Source organism: Branchiostoma floridae, chromosome 1 (genome assembly GCF_000003815.2).
Source record: "Branchiostoma floridae strain S238N-H82 chromosome 1, Bfl_VNyyK, whole genome shotgun sequence".
In the NCBI taxonomy this organism is placed as follows: domain Eukaryota; kingdom Metazoa; phylum Chordata; class Leptocardii; order Amphioxiformes; family Branchiostomatidae; genus Branchiostoma; species Branchiostoma floridae.
Window position 1 is genome coordinate 2,659,086 of NC_049979.1, and position 19,780 is coordinate 2,678,865.

The 19,780-nt window shown below is 41.7% G+C and overlaps 1 protein-coding gene across 1 annotated transcript in view; it reads right to left on the bottom strand.

Moving 5' to 3' along the window:
* LOC118423339 (formin-2-like) overlaps positions 1-19,780 on the bottom strand; it is a 97,179-nt gene that overhangs the window by 40,529 nt on the left and 36,870 nt on the right. Inside the window, exons 17-22 of the mRNA XM_035831464.1 lie at positions 18,013-18,086; positions 17,066-17,077; positions 16,328-16,387; positions 15,615-15,735; positions 8,455-8,547; positions 5,891-5,942 (exon numbers count right to left, since the gene is read on the bottom strand). Of these exons, the coding sequence (XP_035687357.1) occupies positions 5,891-5,942; positions 8,455-8,547; positions 15,615-15,735; positions 16,328-16,387; positions 17,066-17,077; positions 18,013-18,086 (412 nt within the window). The remainder of the gene's footprint in view (positions 1-5,890; positions 5,943-8,454; positions 8,548-15,614; positions 15,736-16,327; positions 16,388-17,065; positions 17,078-18,012; positions 18,087-19,780) is intronic.

Sequence of the window (19,780 nt, forward strand, 5' to 3'; positions counted from 1 at the left end):
ATGTGGAAGGAGAGGTGAGGACGGCTTAAGATGTTAGAAATGCACTCAGCGGTACTCGGTGGCAGGGCTGGCATGCCTGCATGTACCCGCCTACAGGGTTGGACAAGTCCACTAGCCCGATTGTTTTGGGCAAGTGAAAGTGCAGATTGGGCGAGTGCATGTCCTTCCCTACTTGCCCAATTGGACAAGTAAGATTTCCTATGAGACTCAGTGAGATTTTAATATTCTTGTTTCTTTTCATAGTTCTAGCATCAAGCTTTGGCCAACATACAAAAAATCCAGCCAATGATAAAGACTTCCATTGCTGGAACTGAAAATATATACTATAGAAAGTGCCATTTAATTTTAAATTTTGGGCAAGTGAATAGCTGGTTTGGACATTCAAGTAGATTTTCTGTATACTTGCCCAATAGGACAGGTGAATTTCTGAAAACTTGTCCAGCCCTGGTCTAAGTGCTCGGCTCAGCAGGTGCTGGCTCCTTGTGTTAACTTAAAGCTCTGCAGGTAGCATTTAGTCCTTCCTGCACCAGATGGTGCATAGGGCAGTGCCCATCTCTTTTTCTGTAGCTCTGGGCCACACAACTTTGAGCAAATACTGCAGCAGGGGGCTAGCCCATTGGTAGTGGTGTGTGTTCAACTTCCATACTCTTATACAAAAGCAGAGTGCTAAGCAGAGAAAGCAGCATGTACTGTCCGAATGAAAGCTCATCTGTGTTGGTAAATTTGGAAAATTTATGGTGAGTTTCTTTCTTTGTGTTGGAACTACATGTAAGTTTAAACTGTTCAATAAAGCATGTACTGTTTTTAAAGTCTTTGGCATGACTCCGCTGGGGATCAAACTCACAGCCTACCAAATGCAATATCAGAACCCAGAGGTCCTTGGTTCGAATCCTGCTACAGATCTTGTGCTCCTGGTAGACGGTACCTTACACAACTTCCCTCACTCTGCCAGATGTAAAAATGGGTACTACCTAAATTTCGTTGGGGAGGTAAAAAGTAAAAAACAGAAACCTACTTGGTTTTTGAACCAGGTCATTCACATAATTATACTATACCACTAGACTAGACCTATATAGTATTAAGTGCAAGTAAAAAAACCCATCTTATTTGCTAATAGCTAACCTATTCTCTTATTAGCTAAAATTTGCTCGTATTTACCGGCAAGCTACTGACAGAATAAGAAAGAACACCAGCAAAAAAAAAACAATATGTATTCCTCTACAGGGAAAAACATAGTACCAGTATCGATAAAAAAAACACACAGATCATTTGTGCAAATATTGCTAGTCAATGTATAAACTGCAGTTAGAAGTGTCCTTCTTCAAGACAACAAATATTTGTCCAGACTTAAAATTCTACCTCTCACAGGAGACACTTGCACTGCAGAGAGAGTGGCATTCCTCCAGCTTAAAGGGGTAGACGAAAAGCTCGAAAAAAAAAGCCAACTAAAGCCATACCAATTCATCTCCTTGTCTCACAGACATTTCACTGTAAAAAGTAAGAATTAACTAAGGGGACACAACAGAAAACAGGGCTGGGAAGAGAAGCATAGAGTACTCTCCAAGCAGAGGTTGGTGGGAAAAATCGTGACCTTTTCCTTCCACAATTTTTTTTTCGACTGGCCTTCCCACCAATGTCGAAAAAAAAAATTATGAAAGGAAAAGGTCACGATTTTTACCACCAACCTCTGCGTGGAGAGTAGCATAGAGCACCACTGAATATATTCAATTGGACATGTATAAGACAGTCTGTATTTTGTTAATCTTACAGTGTAGCATGTTTTTTTTTTAAATGCAAGAACCAAGAAATTCGATTGGCGTTGCCTAAGCAGATCAAAGATGGTACGACGGCAGACGACTCGACGACGTAGACCAAATCTTTCTCACCGGGTATATTTTCACAGCAATCATGCCGGAGATCTGTCCGCCGGTCTCCCCACAATCAAAAGGAAAGTGGATTTAGGGGGATCACCCTCGTGACGACCACTTAACCGGGATCATCCTGCCTCAAAGCACCTTCCGACGAGACAGTGTCGGCCGGACCGTCACTTTACGTCCCCATCAAAGGCCTGACGCGCCCTTCACAGCGACGCTCCGATCCCGTCGCATCCGGTCCGGGTTTACGGACGCGGCGCGCCACCACAACAGCGTCCCGTCTTACGCCTCTCCACAGAAGCAATTACTTAAAAACTTCAGGGATCAGTCTAATCTAACCTTTCACATTATATAAACCCAGACGGCTTAGGGATAAACCCCACCCCTTGACATATAACTCAAACATCCTACACAGTAAACATGCGCCCGCACTCGAAATATTTAGAAGTATCGGGGGACCCTCCTATCTTGCTCTGACACAAAGGACATGATTGTACAGGCCAGGGGTAGCTTATCTATCGAAACACTTGTGCTGATCTTTTTTAGTGCCCCTGAGTTTATCGTTAGGGCGATCCCCACTTGACACAACTTGAACTTTCTGCAAACGTCGTCACTCCGACTCCGTGAAGTACTGCCGGAATTCGGGTGCTAAATGGGTTTGAGGGATCTTAGGCTGGATAAGGAATAGTCACCCACCACTCAAGACTTCTTCTGGTCAGGCCGTGCAAATGCAGTTTCTTGGTTCTACATATTTCATACAATCGTCATGAATTTTTCCTACAGTACAGCCTATGGCCAACATAATGAGAGCAAAAGAAAGAAACAAGCTTTGAAACAAACACATTTCACATTACATGGGGTGAACCCACTGGACAGAGCCACATGGAAGCGTGGTGTGAAGACTATCCGACTGCTGCCTACCCGTGTCAGAGATCCCAGCAGCAGTATGATCAAATAATGGATATTACAACTACTATTACTACATTAATCATTGTATTAATCATTAAAAATGTGGGACTTTTCATTACAAGCCACTGCACCAGTGCACCCACAAATAAAAATTGTGTGCACATCTGCAATTTTGGTTGCACCAAGGTGCACTTGCACCCAGTATGTCGAGCCTTAGTTTGAAAAAATGATGAAGGAAGAAAGAGAGTCATCATGGCCTTGTACCTGTATCTGTTTCTGTATCTATATACAGGTAGCTGGACAGGTATAACCGCCCTTCGGCGTAACACACCAGCTTCTGTATCTGTATAGCTGGTATAACCGCCCTTCGGTGTAACACACCAGCTTCTGTATCTGTATAGCTGGTATAACCACCCTTCGGCGTAACACACCAGCTTCTGTATCTATATCTATATAGCCGGTATAACCACCCTTCGGCGTAACACACCAGCTTCGCAGGCACGCGGCGCGGTAGCAGCTGGTTATATTACACCGAACGACCCGTCACACCTAACTTTTGCACATCTATCTGCAAGTGTTCTTTGAAACTATCCAGAGAAGATGCCCCTACTGAGCTTGGTGATAACAAATTCCACTCTACGATAGTTCTTGGAAAATTCGGACTTGTTAACACATCAATCCTAGATTGGTAACTCTGGTACTTGAAGTCCTGGCCTTGGGGACAGTTGTAGCCTCTTCAGACTGAGGGGAGAGGATAACCCTGCTCGCATTCTTTCAACACCAAACATCAACCATCAAACTTCTCAAGAACAACTTAAGGAGCTCTCAACCCACTCCTCAAGGACATTCCTTTCCCCACACCTCATGTCGTGACAGAGAGTGACAACTACGAGTGAAAAGTATGCCAAAACACACTCCGTGTAAGTGCGGATAATGTTGTCTGGAGCAGGCAGAAAGAGCAACAATCCAGCCCAGGAGACCCTCTTAACCCAGTGTCGTGGCTTCAGACACTGGAACTTGAGTCGCACTTCCCACTCTGAGCGCCCATCACTCCTGGAAGCACACTTTAGAAGTGGAGCGATGAGTGCAGAGGAGTGGCTGTTCCAGAGGATTGGCATTCCTCACATGCTTGTGAAGAAAAACTCAGCCTTGACACTGACAAGCAGTTTTTTCTTGTGTGAAGACAAACTTGTAAGCAAAACCACTTGAGCAAAAGTCTTGAGTTTGGCAAACAGATTTGAGGAGAGTGACACAGCTTTTGTTTCAAGAAAAACGTTTGATCAAAACTCAGTCTAACTTGAACTAGCATGAGAAAGAGTCTGTGAATTCCTTCCAATGCTTGTAAAGAAACAACAAGCCATTCCTTTCTCACAAACAGTTTGAAGGACAGCGACATAGCTTTCTTTTGAAGACAAACTCTTGTAAGTGAAACCCAGCCAAAGTTTGCACTTGAGCAAGAGACAGGCCTCATCTAGATGATTGGAATTCCTTCCACGGTCATTAAGAAAAGCAGAGGATTCACTTAGAGTTTGACGGACAGGTCGGGGGAAATTGACTATGGTTTTTCCTTCTTGGCGAAGACAAACTTGTAACCCAAGCTTACCCATACGTAAACCTACAAAAATATTTGGGTGCACCGGTGCAAAAATTGGGTGCACAGAACCAATTTGTGTACGCACCCAGTATTTCGAGCCCTTCACTTAGAGAGTTTGACAGACAGGTCGGAGGATATTGACTACGGTTTTTCCTTCTTGGCGAAGACAAACTTGTAACACAAGCTTAACCGTACTCTGTACTTCAAGCATCTAGATCAAGGGGGACATGTATGGTATGTAGTGGGGAGTAAAATAACCTACTTCCTTTTGAAATGCTCTTAAGGTTGTGAAAGTGAAAGTGATATCAATCCAATTTAGCTCACTGACAAAGAAGACAGATGCGATGTACATTTTTTTTACAGATTCATTGTACCTGGGAAATTCTCTTAGCTCTTTTCTACAAGCAAAGTGAAATGTGGAATTAAGCTTAACGTCCTAAGGAGTCTGACCATTTCCAGTAGCGACACAGCCAGGATCGAACTCACGGTTTCTAGACTAGGCAAGACCACTAACCGCTGGACCATGAATGCTACCTGTTCTATGAAGGACTTTCTTCATCTTGGGGACAAGTAGAGAAGGGCTACAAAAGAATTTTACAAGACGAAGGTACAACTCACAATTACCTGCACCACTTTGTATTCATTTCCCTTTGGGGGGTGCAGCGGCTTGGTTCAAATGGCAACTACCAGAAAAATATTAAAGTAAGTAAATATGAATCACACAGAAGCCTGCTTCAATTCTTTGTTTAGCATTTTTTCATGGGTCATGACAAAAGGTACAGCAAACAAAAATACATACATGCATATGATAGACCATTCTCATCGTGGTACGGTGCAGGGTAGGTTTATTTAACATTTGATCTCCATTATGTAAATATACATATCCTACACTGGTCTTCCTTAAGGTGGCCTGATTGAATCTCGCTTATAGCAGCCTGCCCAACATCCGCCGGCCTCTGCGGGGAGGGACCAGTTACAGCCCCGGACAGCAGAGTTTGTGTTACACAGACTACCCTCAAGGCATGGTATAAATGATTACAAACATGTACATGTACTTCATATTACCAAACCTATAAAAACACATTAACATTACCAAAACCTATAATAAGTGTCATCTGATTCTGTCCACTTCCTGAAAGTCTGTGTACCAAAGGCACAGCCTATCAGTTTACTTGTATCATTTTACTTGTACTTTATTTCCGTCCCCTTTATCCAGGGTTGCCCTTTCAGTGATTAACACTGCTTTGGGGCCCTGCTATACAACAAATAAAACAAAACAAGTACTATACAATCATCATACAGTGACATATAAACAGAACATTAACTTATAATAAGTGAAATGAATGAATAAATGAATGAATAATAGATAATGAAAATAGTGAAAACAAAAACAAAATCCCTCATATACATACACTAGGCTCTTCGTTTATGTTGTTCTTCCCAATTTCCAAACCTGAGAACCATGAGATTAAATTGGTATGGCCTTTTAGAAGTCTTTAATGGCTGAACCCACCTTTTCTGGCAGGCGTCCAGGTTGTGCTCTTGTTCCTGGTGCTCTTTCTGGGCTGAAGAGGAGACGAGAGGAGAGGGAATAATCAGTGTACAAAGCAGCCCATGATTACAGGCAATTTCTCTGGCATGCCTAATTTGTTGGCGTCAATGGGGGGGAAAATGGGGGGCAGTCTCCACCGGGGTAATTATAAGTGGAGCCAGGAGTTCTAGACTGGAGGGGCTGGGAGGGAGATAGGATCAGCCTGAGGTCACCTACCCTGGCTGCCAGAGAAAAGTTTTTCCCCAGCCCCTAGCAACATGCCCTGTAAACCGTATTAGCCGGGGAGTCACACCCGGGGAGGACGCACAACTCCCTTGGTCGGCTGTTCTCTCACTGAAAACCACACACACACAAAGACACACAAACACACACACACTCACACAGACACACACACACTCAACTCAACTTAACATGCACATACACCACACACACAAACACAGTGTCATGTACACACACACACACATGCAGTGTTCTGCACACACGCACATGCAGTGTTACGCACACGCATACACAGTGTCAAGCACGCACACACACACGCACGCACACATACATGTGACACACAGTGTCACACATACACACATGCACAGACACACACACACAGTGTTATGCACACGCACACACACACACACGCACACATACACGTGACACACAGAGTCGCACATACACACATGCACAGACACACACACACTGTCCTGACCTGAATACCATCCTCCATAGTGACCGCTGTAGAATGCCCAACTTAATTCCAAGGTCGTGAAAGAACAAATGAAGACTATTATTTGGTACAGCATGCATGTTAAGTCAGTTTCTCAACCTTCCAGATCACTTAGATTTCATAATGAAGGCAACTTTTTTTCAACCAAACTTCTGTTTTATTCACACGCTTCATCAGTTTGAGGGTTCCCAAATGATGTCGTCCGTATAATCAAATTAAAATGGCCTAAGCAGTCTCCCCATGTTGGTCCTGGTGTAAGGTGAGTTACAGACAAATCTGTCTACTTCTCCGCCCAGTTTACCCCCTGATAATTTGGTCTAATTGATAATATAATCATCCCCTCTGTTCACCTGTAACAGAAGAAGACACCACCGACCCACTTGAACCGACCAATGACAGACAGCCAACCCACTTGAACCGACCAATGACAGACAGCTAACCCATTTGAAACGACCAATAACAGACGGAATCTGGCTGGGAGCTGTCATCATTGGATGGAAAATCACAATGTGTACTACTGGAAGTCTTCAAATATTCACAAAAAATTATTTTTTCAGTACCTTTCTGCATGACACAGTAAATATGTATTTTTTACTATATTGTTTTCTACAGTTACGTGTATACAACAAGTAAAGGACAACACAGACTTTCCTTTACACTACCATGCATAGTTGTAAAGATAGCTCACTTAAAACTGTTTTTACATATTCCAAACCTTGGTCCTGCGTTTCAGGAAAGCTACACCAAAACGATGTTTAAGAACCCACCACACTTGTTAATTTCATAAGATTTAGGTCCTGGAGCACACATACTGTACTGAGGCTGAAACCTGCAAGCTTACATGTACATGTACATCCACAAGACAACAGTTACTCAAGCACCAGTCATGCAGACGTTTCAGACAGCATTCATGCACTAACTGTAAATGCAGAAACTTTCGCGGTGGCTTAATGTTTGCGGTTTTCGCAGTGGTCGCTTCACCGCAAACTTAAAACCACCGCGAACATTTTTCCATGGCAGTAAGAGACTACAGTGCATGGTGCTACCGCGAACTTAAAATCACCGCGAAAAGTCCCTTTTCCTGCTATCACGAAATTAAATCCCCGCAAACTTGAAAGCATTAACAGTATCTTTTGCCAGTGACTGATGAAAGGTAGTGGATATGTTGCCTGAAATGTACATGTATGCTTACAAAATCCATCTAGTTGCTTGCGTAACTGATACCTTGTGTGTCTTATCACCAACATGTCTAACCTTAATCCATGTAAGTTGCATCTTTTTGGACTATTGGGAAAAACTGGCTCGACAGTGGAGCTAATGACATTTTAAAAAAATAGATAAAGTGACATTGATGAAGGTTAGACATCCAGGTAAAAAGATACGCTAAGTAACAAATACTCATTGACAAGCATCTGAAAACGATTTCCAAAATCTATCCAGTTGCTTTCAATGCGTAATTGCTCTCGAGAGAATAAGGCGACCCATAAAGAGACCTCACCTTTCTTGACAAAGAATTTTAAGCCCCGCGAACTTAAATGCATTTACAGCAATAAGATTCGCCAAGTAGCAATTACTCAAGCATCTGGGTATGATTGGAAATGGTTTTCCAAAGTCATATCCAGTTGCTTTTGATTAGTAATTGTTATTTTGAGACTAAGGCGACCCATAAAGAGACCTCCAGGAGCTAAGGAAGCTTGCAGGATGCAAGGAACAATGGAAAAGGATGAAGAAAGACTGAATGCAGCTATAGGACTTTCCAGACTATAGATGCAGAATACAGTGACTGATGATGATGAATAAGAGACCTCACCTTTCTTGACAAAGATCTCCATGTTGTCCTTGAAGGGCTGGATGTACTTGTCCTCAGAAGAGTTCACCACCTCAGCAACCTTCTTCTCACAGCCTGCAGAAGGATAGTATCATAAATAACACGTTAAGCTGTAAAAAACTCATAAAGACTTTAAACGATGTAAACTGTATGTGTGCAAATTGTATACTTTGTCTGACCCTTGCCTCTTCCCTCATGACCTAAAAAAAAAAAGCGGCTTGCAGGCCGATTTGAGCTTTCATGAATAAACAAAGATTCAAACAAACAAGCATTCTCAACTGTCCTTTGCTTTGCTTGAAACTTGAAGGTTTTATTTTCATGATATTTTTTTTTTAATTTTCATAGTGACTATTCCTAGTAACATTGAAAATTACCTGCACCAGACAACTTTTACCTGCACCACTCTGAATTTATGAAGTATGGATCCAACTAAAATTGTTCAGGAACCATTGCTATTTTTTCTTCTATATGTAACAGTCAATGCAGCTAATAACAATCCACATACACCTACATGTACATGTACATAATATGACATTTATGTATAAAACCCAGTACATGGACCAGTGCAGGTTAGGTGCAGGTAGACACCAGAAATACCTGCACAGCTCCAATTTTACCTGCACTAACCTGCATATGCAGGTGGTATTTCGAGCCCTGGTAATTGTGCCACGGGGCTTTCTAAGGACATCCAGGACACCAACCGGAAGTGTCGGACAGCTCAGGTGGATAGAGACCAGGACCTGCAATTCTGCTATCTAAATGAGGGGCCTGTTCTAGGTTTGTAAGGGATCAAGCCAATTGCTAATTATCACTGAATGGGCTGAACGGATCCCTGGGGCCAAAAAGCTTTCCTCGGCTGTAATGGGGCAGATGACGTGATAACGGGCGCTCCAAACCGCTCAGTCTGGGGTCAACGCTCTCTAGATTTCTGGTGAAATGGTAACATTCTGGTGAGGATACCGCAAACACAAAAGTTCTGAGACGTACCCAAAATGTTTTTAGTAGTAATATGAATTCTGTCATTTTATATAAATGGATCTATTACCATTGCCTTACATTGTACCATGTACAAATGTCGTGCAATAAAGTTCATTCATTTTCATGGACAAAAGGATCACAGCAAATGAAGACAAAAGTTCTGAGACATACCCAAAATGTTCTTATGGACAAAGCAATCACAGCAAACGAAGACAAAAGTTCTGAGACATATCCAAAACATTTTTATGGACAAAACAATTAAAGCAAACAAAGACAAAAGTTCTGAGATGTACCCTAAATGTTCTTATGGAAAAAACAATTACAGCAAACAAAGACAAAGGTTCAGAGATATACCCAAAATGTTCTTGAGGACAAAGCGTTTATCTTGACTCCACTTTCCTATCCTATGCAGCAGCGAGGTGCAAATAAAAAAGGACAATGTACCAAGGGTAGTTTATCAGCCTGACTTGCACATTACTTAAAGGCATTTTTAATCAATTCTCTCAACTACTGATAAAACGGGTTTTTCAAAAAGTGTACCAGGTTGGCATTTGGTAACATTATATACAAATTATCATGTACGTACAGAAGGAATAGGTAGCAAGCGCACAAAGAAGAAGACACTGCACAAAGCACAAATAGGTAGAAAGCACACAAAGAAGAAGACATTGCACAAAGCACAAATAGGGAGAAAGCGCACAAAGAAGAAGACATTGCACAAAGCACAAATAGGTAGAAAGCACACAAAGAAGAAGACATTGCACAAAGCACAAATAGGGAGAAAGCGCACAAAGAAGAAGACATTGCACAAAGCACAAATAGGTAGAAAGCACACAAAGAAGAAGACACTGCACAAAGCACAAATAGGTAGAAAGCGCACAAAGAAGAAGACATTGCACAAAGCACAAATAGGTAGAAAGCGCACAAAGAAGAAGACACTGCACAAAGCACAAATAGGGAGAAAGCACACAAAGAAGAAGACACTGCACAAAGCACAAATAGGTAGAAAGCGCACAAAGAAGAAGACATTGCACAAAGCACAAATAGGTAGAAAGCGCACAAAGAAGAAGTCTGCACAAAGCACAAATAGGGAGAAAGCACACAAAGAAGAAGACACTGCACAAAGCACAAATAGGTAGAAAGCGCACAAAGAAGAAGACATTGCACAAAGCACAAATAGGGAGAAAGCACACAAAGAAGAAGACACTGCACAAAGCACAAATAGGTAGAAAGCGCACAAAGAAGAAGACATTGCACAAAGCACAAATAGGTAGAAAGCGCACAAAGAAGAAGACACTGCACAAAGCATTTGTTGTCTCTGCAGGAGTCACTACGATGTTAAACAGGCCTTAGTTCACGTCACTTCCTGGTCGTGACATAGAAATGCAGTGGCGCTGACACGCGAGGTGAATCCGAACGCGCTCCGTTCCGGGATACCCCGCTCCAGTCTACGTGGATCCGGGGACATTTGCGAGGTGTACAGCGACGGAGTGTGTCAGGAAGGATAGCAAAGTGCAAGGCTGCCTGAGAAGCACAGTGTGAAGACTATAGGACTGTTGCCCATTCGTGTCAGAGACCCATGGAGCAGTGTAATCAAATACTGGTAACTGCCGATACTAACTGCATGTACTAGTACTGCCAATGTTAACGCAGACCCTCCATAGGACTGCAACAGTTTCTAGTGGCTTAGCTTGCAGGTCTGGATCACGAGTTCTGATCTAGAAACACAGCGGACGACTATTGCATTGCATGTTCGACGCATGACACACATCGACGACTGAGCACCACCGCTGAAGGCGATCTCGAATTATATCGTTTTTCAAAATGGACCAGGGAAGCACAACTGCAAGATTGCATGCAACCCTCAGGATGCCAGGGAAGCCGTCTTCTGGTGCCAAATTTGGTTTGGTTATGGATTAAGCAGCACGGTTACACCTGTCCAGGAGCCTTCAGTGATCATGAAGGTAAGCTGTGATGTAGCTATACGTAAGGGTTTACGCATGTTGTCCAATCCACCGAAGACTACCGATGACAAAAGCGGTCCTCGACGTCCACTTGACGGACGAACAACACATGTATATCCCAAGGGCCTGACTGACTGTTCCAAGAAATCGAGTTAGCATCAAGCATCCAGTATGAATGCCCTGTTGGGATGGACAGTCATGCTGCTGGTCTTTACTTACTTCTAGAGGACTCTCTGGTGAGTGTAGAAGATTACTTTTTTTTTTTTAAATTACTTAGTACTCACCACAAAACAAGGCTCATGGAGCCACTCAAGCGTTTTGGGGTTACAATACTGTATTGAGAAGAAAGGTGTCTGTTAACCCTTGACTTAAACACTTCCGTATGGTTGACTATTAACTACAAAATAGGGACTCAGAATGAATCTTTAAATTCTACTGACCAAATTTTAAATGATAACGAAAATCTTTATACAATCATGAGTGTCATTATCTTTTCTAATTACTCAAAGTCCAACCAAAATGATATACAATGTACATGTACATGCTAACACACTAAAAAGACGCAGTGTGTTATTCTGTGTTGAGCAAAGACTGAGGTTTACAATTTCACAAACGTTGATCATGAGTATCTATGGGGCACAGGTTACCAAACAGCTGCACTTTGTAAGCGGTGTAAGTCTACATGGTAAGAGCAGTGCTGAAAAGACAGCAGATACGCAGAGAGGACCCTTGTTTCAAAGTCCAACCAAAGTGATGTCTTGCTATGGTAAGCAAAGTGATGTCTTGCTATGGTCTCCAAACTATTGATAAAAAGGAGTCTGTTTTTGTGTTGCCCATAAAAAAAGACGCAGAATGTTTTTTTCTGGGATGAGCGAAGAACGAAGTTTACAATACTTATTTCTTATGGTAGGTTTGTACAATGTTAGGTCCCCACATTGAGTATCTGTGGGACACAGGTTACCAGACAGCTGCACAGTGTAAGAAGTAAGCGAGTCTATGTGGTAAGAGCAGTGTTGAAAAGACGGCAGATACGCAGAGAGGACCCTTGTCTCTTTTCGTCGGGCTAAGTGGAACGGTGAATCATGCTTTTATCAAAGTCCAACCAAAGTGATGTCTTTATCTCCCGTTCTCAGCCTCCTCAGGTCCTCAGGGCTCACTTCTGCGGGCACTTGAAGCGGAGCGTGTTTGTTTACAAGCTGCGGGATTGGTGATTGTTGTGGCGTGTTCTGCGCCCCATCAAGAGCAGGAGGGGGCGTTGGGAGTCGTTTGCGCGCTGCCCTGGCGTGCCGTGCCGGCTTTGTGCCGCCCGGGATCGGGTGACGTTATTTTGACAGGTTCAAGAGGACTGCAAACAGATTAGCTCCATTAGGGGGAACGATGTTTGGGTCCTGATAACGACTGCATGCAGTTTTCTCACTTAGTAAAACTTTTTTCAAAACAAATCAAGTTTTTCACTGGCATACTACAGTCAGAAAATATATGAAGTCCCATTACCCAATAGGAGGAACGATGTTCAGGTCTTGAAAAATACTGCATGCAGTTTTCTCACTTAGTAAAACTTTGTTTCAAAACAAAAGGTAAGCACACCAAATTTTTGACTGGCATACTACAGTCAGAAAATATATAAAGTCGCACTACCCAATAGGAGGAACAATGTTTGGGTCTTGATAATGGCTGCATGCAGCTTTCTCTCTTAGGTTAGTAAAACTTTGTTTCAAAGCATGATGAACAAAATGACCAATAAACTGGTGGACGTACCAACTGATAAGACTATCAGCAGCTCAAAAAAGAACAAGGAAAAGCCATACCTTCAAGTCCCAGATTTACAAACCTAGGATTAATCTGTTCAAAAATTCATATTTTCCCAGAACTATCGTAGAGTGGAATATGTTATCACCAAGCACAGTAGGGGCATCTTCTCTGGATAGTTTTAAAGAACGCTTGCAGATAGATGTGCAAAAGCTAGGTGTGACAGGTCGAAATAGGTAAGCACATCAAACTTTTGACTGGCATGCTACAGTCAGAAAACATATAAAGTCGCACTACCCAACAGGAGGAACGATGTTTGGGTCCTGAAAACTACTGCATGTGGTTTTCTCACTTAGTAAAACAAAACTTTGTTTCAAAACAACAGTTAAGCACATCAAATAGACATACAACAGTCTTCCTCAGAAAATGTAAAAAGTCCCACAAGGGGGAAGAACGTTTGGATCCTGAAAACTGCAGTTTTCTCACTTAGTAAAACACAATTTTTCAAAACAAATGTACTATTTGTAGCAAAATGGACCATTGTTTTGAGTATTACCGTTTTCACAGACGATTGAGGTCCCAACCTGGACCTGGACCTGCACTGGACCTGTACCTTAATTTTCTGTACCAGTAACCACCCCTACTAGTGCAGACAACAAATGCCAATATTTCAATAAACAACAGCTTTGGTTGACATGGAACAAGTCCCTCCCCCACCAACAGCGTAACATCTTAATCAACCTGCAGAGTGATATGTGGAAAACACCAACATTCAGAGATAAGAACCAATCTGGCCTTTACAATCTTTGCTTTCATCATCGATGTTTTAAGAAACAGGTCACCGTAAAACAAACCAGAGACAACAGAGGGATGTCCTTAACAGAAGTTAGGTACTCCTTTCCACCTGAATTCAGCCAGGAAAGGGCACAATATCACTGGCATGACACAATTCAAACTGAGGAACTCTGAGCTCTAGGCTTAACACCCTGCCTTTATGCCACAAGATCCCACAATGCTTCTGCCATGTCATATATTAGACCTGTTTAACTCAGGTGTAACATAATTATCTTCAGTCAAGTTGTTGTTGTTGTAATTTATTTACTACACAGACAACCACAGAAAGAAAACCTCCAATGGTCACCATGGCCCTGAAACATTTAGCAACGAGTCATTTTATTTTTTAAGATGCCTTACTCATCAAACAACCCACACCACTAGACTACTAAGTAACCGTGTCATGTATTACATCAGGAGAAATGCAAGGCATGCTGACAGCCGTCGCCTCCTTTGAGACTATGAAATTAAGTCATTGTATGAGACATCTTATTATTAGAAGTTTCAGTGGTTGTCCTTCATATGGTCTAGACAAAGGCAAGCGCACGGAACCCCAACGGCAGTTACTTTCCTTGAAGCTAAACAAATGAAGTCATCTTAAGATATCTTATTCAGGGCTCGAAATACCACCTGCATATGCAGTTAAGTGCAGGTAAAATTAGAGCTGTGCAGTTATTTCTGGTGTCTCCTGCACCTAACCTGCACTGGTCCATGCACTGGGTTTTATACATAAATGTCCTATGATGTAGGTGTATGTGGATTGTTATTACTGCATTGACTGTTACCACCTATAAAGTACAAAAGAAAAAAAAATAGCAATGGTTTCTGAACAATTTAAGTGCTTCCTAAATTCAGAGTGGTGCAGGTAAAATTTGTCTGGTGAAGGTAGTTTTCAATGTAACCTGCACCAGTGCAGGCATGCAAAAAAAGTATTTTGAGCCGTTATTCCATTAGAAGGTCCAGTAATTATCCTTCACTAAGGCTAGACAAGAGATAGTGCAAGGTACCTTTAAATTCATTAACCAATGTCATCTTGAGGTGTCTCACTCACTGTCTAAGACTCTCTTGACTTTCCTGAGATCCTTGAGTTCCCTGAAGACTTCGCAATTTACAGGAACTTCTGAGTTATCTGGACATTTTCAGGCTTTGGAAAAAGTCTAGAGATATCTTACTCACTGTCCAAGTCACTCTTGAGTTTCCTAAGGTCTTTCACGAGAACACATCACATCTTCAAGGAATTGTTGAGTCATCCTGGGAGTTCCCTTTTTTCCTTTAGTGCCCACAATCATTATGTTGATCGTCGTTTTGGCACAGTTTTAATTTAACGTCCTATCCGAGGGACGTCCCTAGCCTGAGCTAGGTACTCATTTTAACCTGAGTGAAGTGGAGAAAGTCATGCAAAGTGCCTTTCCCAAGGGCACAAGATCAGTCACACCGGCAGGGTTCGAACTCAAGACCTCTTGGGCCTAAGCCCAACATCCTGCCGATTACGCCACGCGCTCTTACGTTTCCTGAGGTCCTTATCCAGAGGGCATCACATCTTCAAGGAACTTTAAAGTTATCTTGGACATTTTGAGGTTACACTAGAATGAAGCAATCTTGAGACGTCTTACTCACCATCTAAGTCTCTCTTAAGCTTCCTGAGGTCCTTGCCGATGTCGTCAAACTTGACCAGGGTTGCCTGGTTAATGTCGTTGGGTTCTGGGATGGGCAGCTTGGCTTGCTCTGTGCCGGCGGCCTGCAGCAAGCAAAGAGAGAGAACAAAGCATCCGTAAAACAGTCCTCTTCCCTTCACAACACAACACAATAATCTAAACTTGGCGCAGATATAAGGTGAAAATGATGAAAACCTAGCTTCAGTTAGGGCTGTCTCGTGTTTGAGGAGAGACACACCATAAACGAACCCAACACACTTGTCAAATAGAGTAAATAGGGGTCTTTCAATTACATGAATGCATTTGACGAGGTCAAATTTCAAGAAATAGATAAACTAGTCTTTAAAAGACTGCGATCCTGTGTTGACTACTCTGAAATTTATATCATGGTTTTGTGACATGCAACAAGCTACTTTTCAGGTAGACTATAAGTTTAACCATCCCTCCTTGGGCTAAACTATTGAGTGTGCAATAGTAGTAGTAATTGGTTTATTGAGCAATAAAATGTACAAATCAGCATTGCAGCATGAACTGAATTGCGTCGACTCTTACATACAATTTCAACTTTTAGGATGAAATCAATGAAATACTGTACCAAAGAAATATGTATGGTTCAATGTAGTTTTGAGAGATATTGTACACAACTGAGTTACTGTGCATTAATTAATGAGTTACCTTGTCAAACTTATTGATGAAGTAGATTACTAGGTAGTGCAGCAGACTGGTCTTGCCATCCTGTGTGAAAAAAAAACAGATAAAAGTGTAACAAAACTTTGACATAAGGCAGAAAGGACTAAGTCTTCCATAAAAGTACCAACAAAACACAAAAAAACGAAAGTCAAACTAAACAAGGCCACACCAATTAAATTTGTTGGTCCTCAGAGAGAATGATGGTAAACAGGTCAAGAAAAGGTGTGAAGGATAGGACTTAAACTTTTGGTACACAGTGTCAGGGATTGAATAACAAGATTTTTTGCCCACAAGGACAGATGTCACAGTTGAGTTGCCAAGTGGAAGTTGTCACAGTTGAGTTGCCATCGGAATACAATAAAAGTGTCACAAGTCCTAAAATCCTTGAAAATCCTCCTTTTCCGTGGCCCAATCTGGAGTCTTTTGGTGTTAGAAGGAACAGGTAGGGTCTAATCTTTCCCAATTTTAGTCAAAGTTTGTTCGGTATCTGCCCACAACCCACAACCAGTCACCATCGTCTGGGCAATTCTGACTGGCTCACAGAAGTGTCAGGGATTGAGTCAAGTTTTGTTTCCTGTTCTCTTGCTCAACTTTAAAATATCAGAGAACCAAAGAAAGGAATCGGTGTGGCCATGAATGGTGGTTTCTTCTAGGTGGGGAGGGGTAAAAACAAGCAGGAGCCGGGAGAAGCTAATGCTCATTGCCAGAAAACGTCGCACAAACCTTTGGGCAGTGCTGAAAATATGACAACAACAACCTGGGTTTAATGCATGGCAAACTCCACAAAAACCACATGTAAAAAAAAAAGTGCTGAAAATAAAATCGGCTTTTCGAGCTATAGCACAAAGATGCAAAATTATCAAATCCACAAGTTCACATGGCATGGCTGAATGATAGCAGACAAGGAAGCCTACACAATACAGTGATAAAGTATCACATATGCAAATTAACGCTAGCCTGATTGTTAATACTATTATCATTTGTAAAATAGATTAGTCTCTTAGATTTCTAGATACTAGCAACTCATGTAGTTAAACTGTTCTGTATGTATTGTATGTACAAGTTGTCACACATTGTATCCGTTACAGTTGTCATGCAATTAAGTTCTATTCTATTCTATTCTATTCTATTCTATTCTATTCTATGAAGAAAACCATTTCAGCATTTGTATGAGCCAATATCTTCGCATAGCATATAATATGCAGATTCCGGCAAAAGCAAGTAAATTGGATTTGTAAAACCTATTACTTTTATATTGACCCATGGTGATCAAAAGTCATTGATTGATTGATCGATCGATTGATTGAAAACAAGCGGCTGCCATGTGACCGTGAGGCTTGTGTGTTACACCGGAGTTAGGGTGCTTCTACACGCTGTATCGATACAGATACAGTTTAACTCAGAGACTGGTCTTTTACACCCTAACCATGCAATGAGGACAATTTTGAATGTCCAATAGGAGACATGTAAGACAAAGTCAAGCTAAAGACAATTTAGACTCCAATAGAAACAAAGGTAAGACAAGGTCAAGCTGTTGACAATTTTGGATTTCAATGGGAAACAAAGCTAAGACGCAGTTAATGCAACTGATGAGTCAATTAGCTCCTGTTGTTTTAGTTACTGTAATGTAAAAGCTGTCTTCTGCAGACATGTGTAAGAGCTGATGGTACCTTTCCCTTCACGTCCTTCAGTTTGGCCAGAATCTCCAGTTGGAAACCGTCTGCCTGGCCACGAGTTCTGTTCCCTATTAAACATAAATGTAAAACATGGTACAATCAGAAAGGAAGATGATATACGTAGTATAGTCACACCTATACTGTAATCAAATATTCGACCGATCTTGAGTCTTGTTCCCTGTTAAACATAAATGTAAAACATGGTACAATCAGCAAGGAAGATGATATAGTATAGTCACACCTATACTGTAATCAAATATTCGACCGATCTTGAGTCCTGTTCCCTGCTCAACATAAATGTAAAACACTGTACAATCAGCAAGGAAGATGATATAGTACTGTATAGTCACACCTATACTATAATGTGGAGTGTATTGTGTAAAACCAGGGCGCTTGGCTCAGAACTAAGTGGTCCTGGGTTTAAATTCTGTCATGTTCGACCGATCTTGAGTCCTGTTCCCTATTAAACATAAACGTAAAACATTGTACAATCAGCAAGGGAGATGAAATAGTACATATAGGCACACCTATACTGTAATTAAATGTGGAGTTGTGTGGTGTAAAACCAGAGCGTTCGGCTCGGAACCAAGTGGTACAGGGTTCAAATCCTGCAGTCATGTTACCGATCTTGAGTCCTGTTCCCTGAGAACCCAAAACCTACAGGTACAATCAGCAAGGGAGATGACATAGTATAGTCACACCTATACTGTAATTATAGTTCTGTTGTGTGGCGTAAAGCTAGAGCGTTCGGCTCAGAACCAAGTGGTACTGGGTTTGAACCCTGCCATGTAACCAATCTTTGAGTCCAATCTAATTGGTCAGGAAGGTTGAACAAATGACTGAATGCACAGTCAGAGTATGGTATACCGACTGATAGTGTCTTCAAATTTGTTCGTTGACATGTTCTTCATTGACCAGGTGAAGTTGGAAATGACATTATATGACATTACTGTACTATCAATTTTTCCATTTACGGCATATATTTGCTCATTTGTTGGCAGCTGCTTTGTACGATTTACAGTATGGTTGAAAACTTCTGTTTGGAAACATGCGAACATTAGAGTTGACAGAAAAGTGGCCTGGAAGTCCCACCAGCCTGGCCCATCTCCAAGTTTTGTACCAGGGACTTGTAGGCTCTGGACTTCACTTCTAGCCTCAGTGTTTGTTTGTTGGTTTGTTTGTTTATTTTCATACACCTGGGTAGCCTATTCAGTGCTAATACACTGGTTTTCAATAGGGCCCAGTTTCACATATACATACAAGGAAATAAAAAAAAAACTTACAGAGAGAAAAGTAGACATGTACGTCGGAACATATAAATACAACTGAAACATGAAAGACACAGATAAATCAAAATCATAATCCGATCCAAGGTCGACAGTTTGGGAGGTCAGAGGTCACTACTCAGTACAGAGACTATGCACAGAGTGTTTCCAGGAAGACCTAACGTGAACACTTTCAAGTCAGCTGTCAACAAAGTTCTCTTAAACTCTTAGTCCTAGTGCTAGCTTTATTGCTATCATAAGTACGCACAACCATGTATAAATGTTTGCATGGATAAGAGTTGATGGTAAAGCTATGTGGATCACAATAACGGGTATAACGTTCGAGGCTTTGACTGTAATGTGACATATCCTTTTTATTTTTTGTCTTGTCTTATGTTACAGTATCAGTGTGATTGGTATCATTTCTATGGGCCGAATATCTTCTGTAATGATGCTAATATACAGGCTCCTTTTATACACTCACTCACTTATACCTG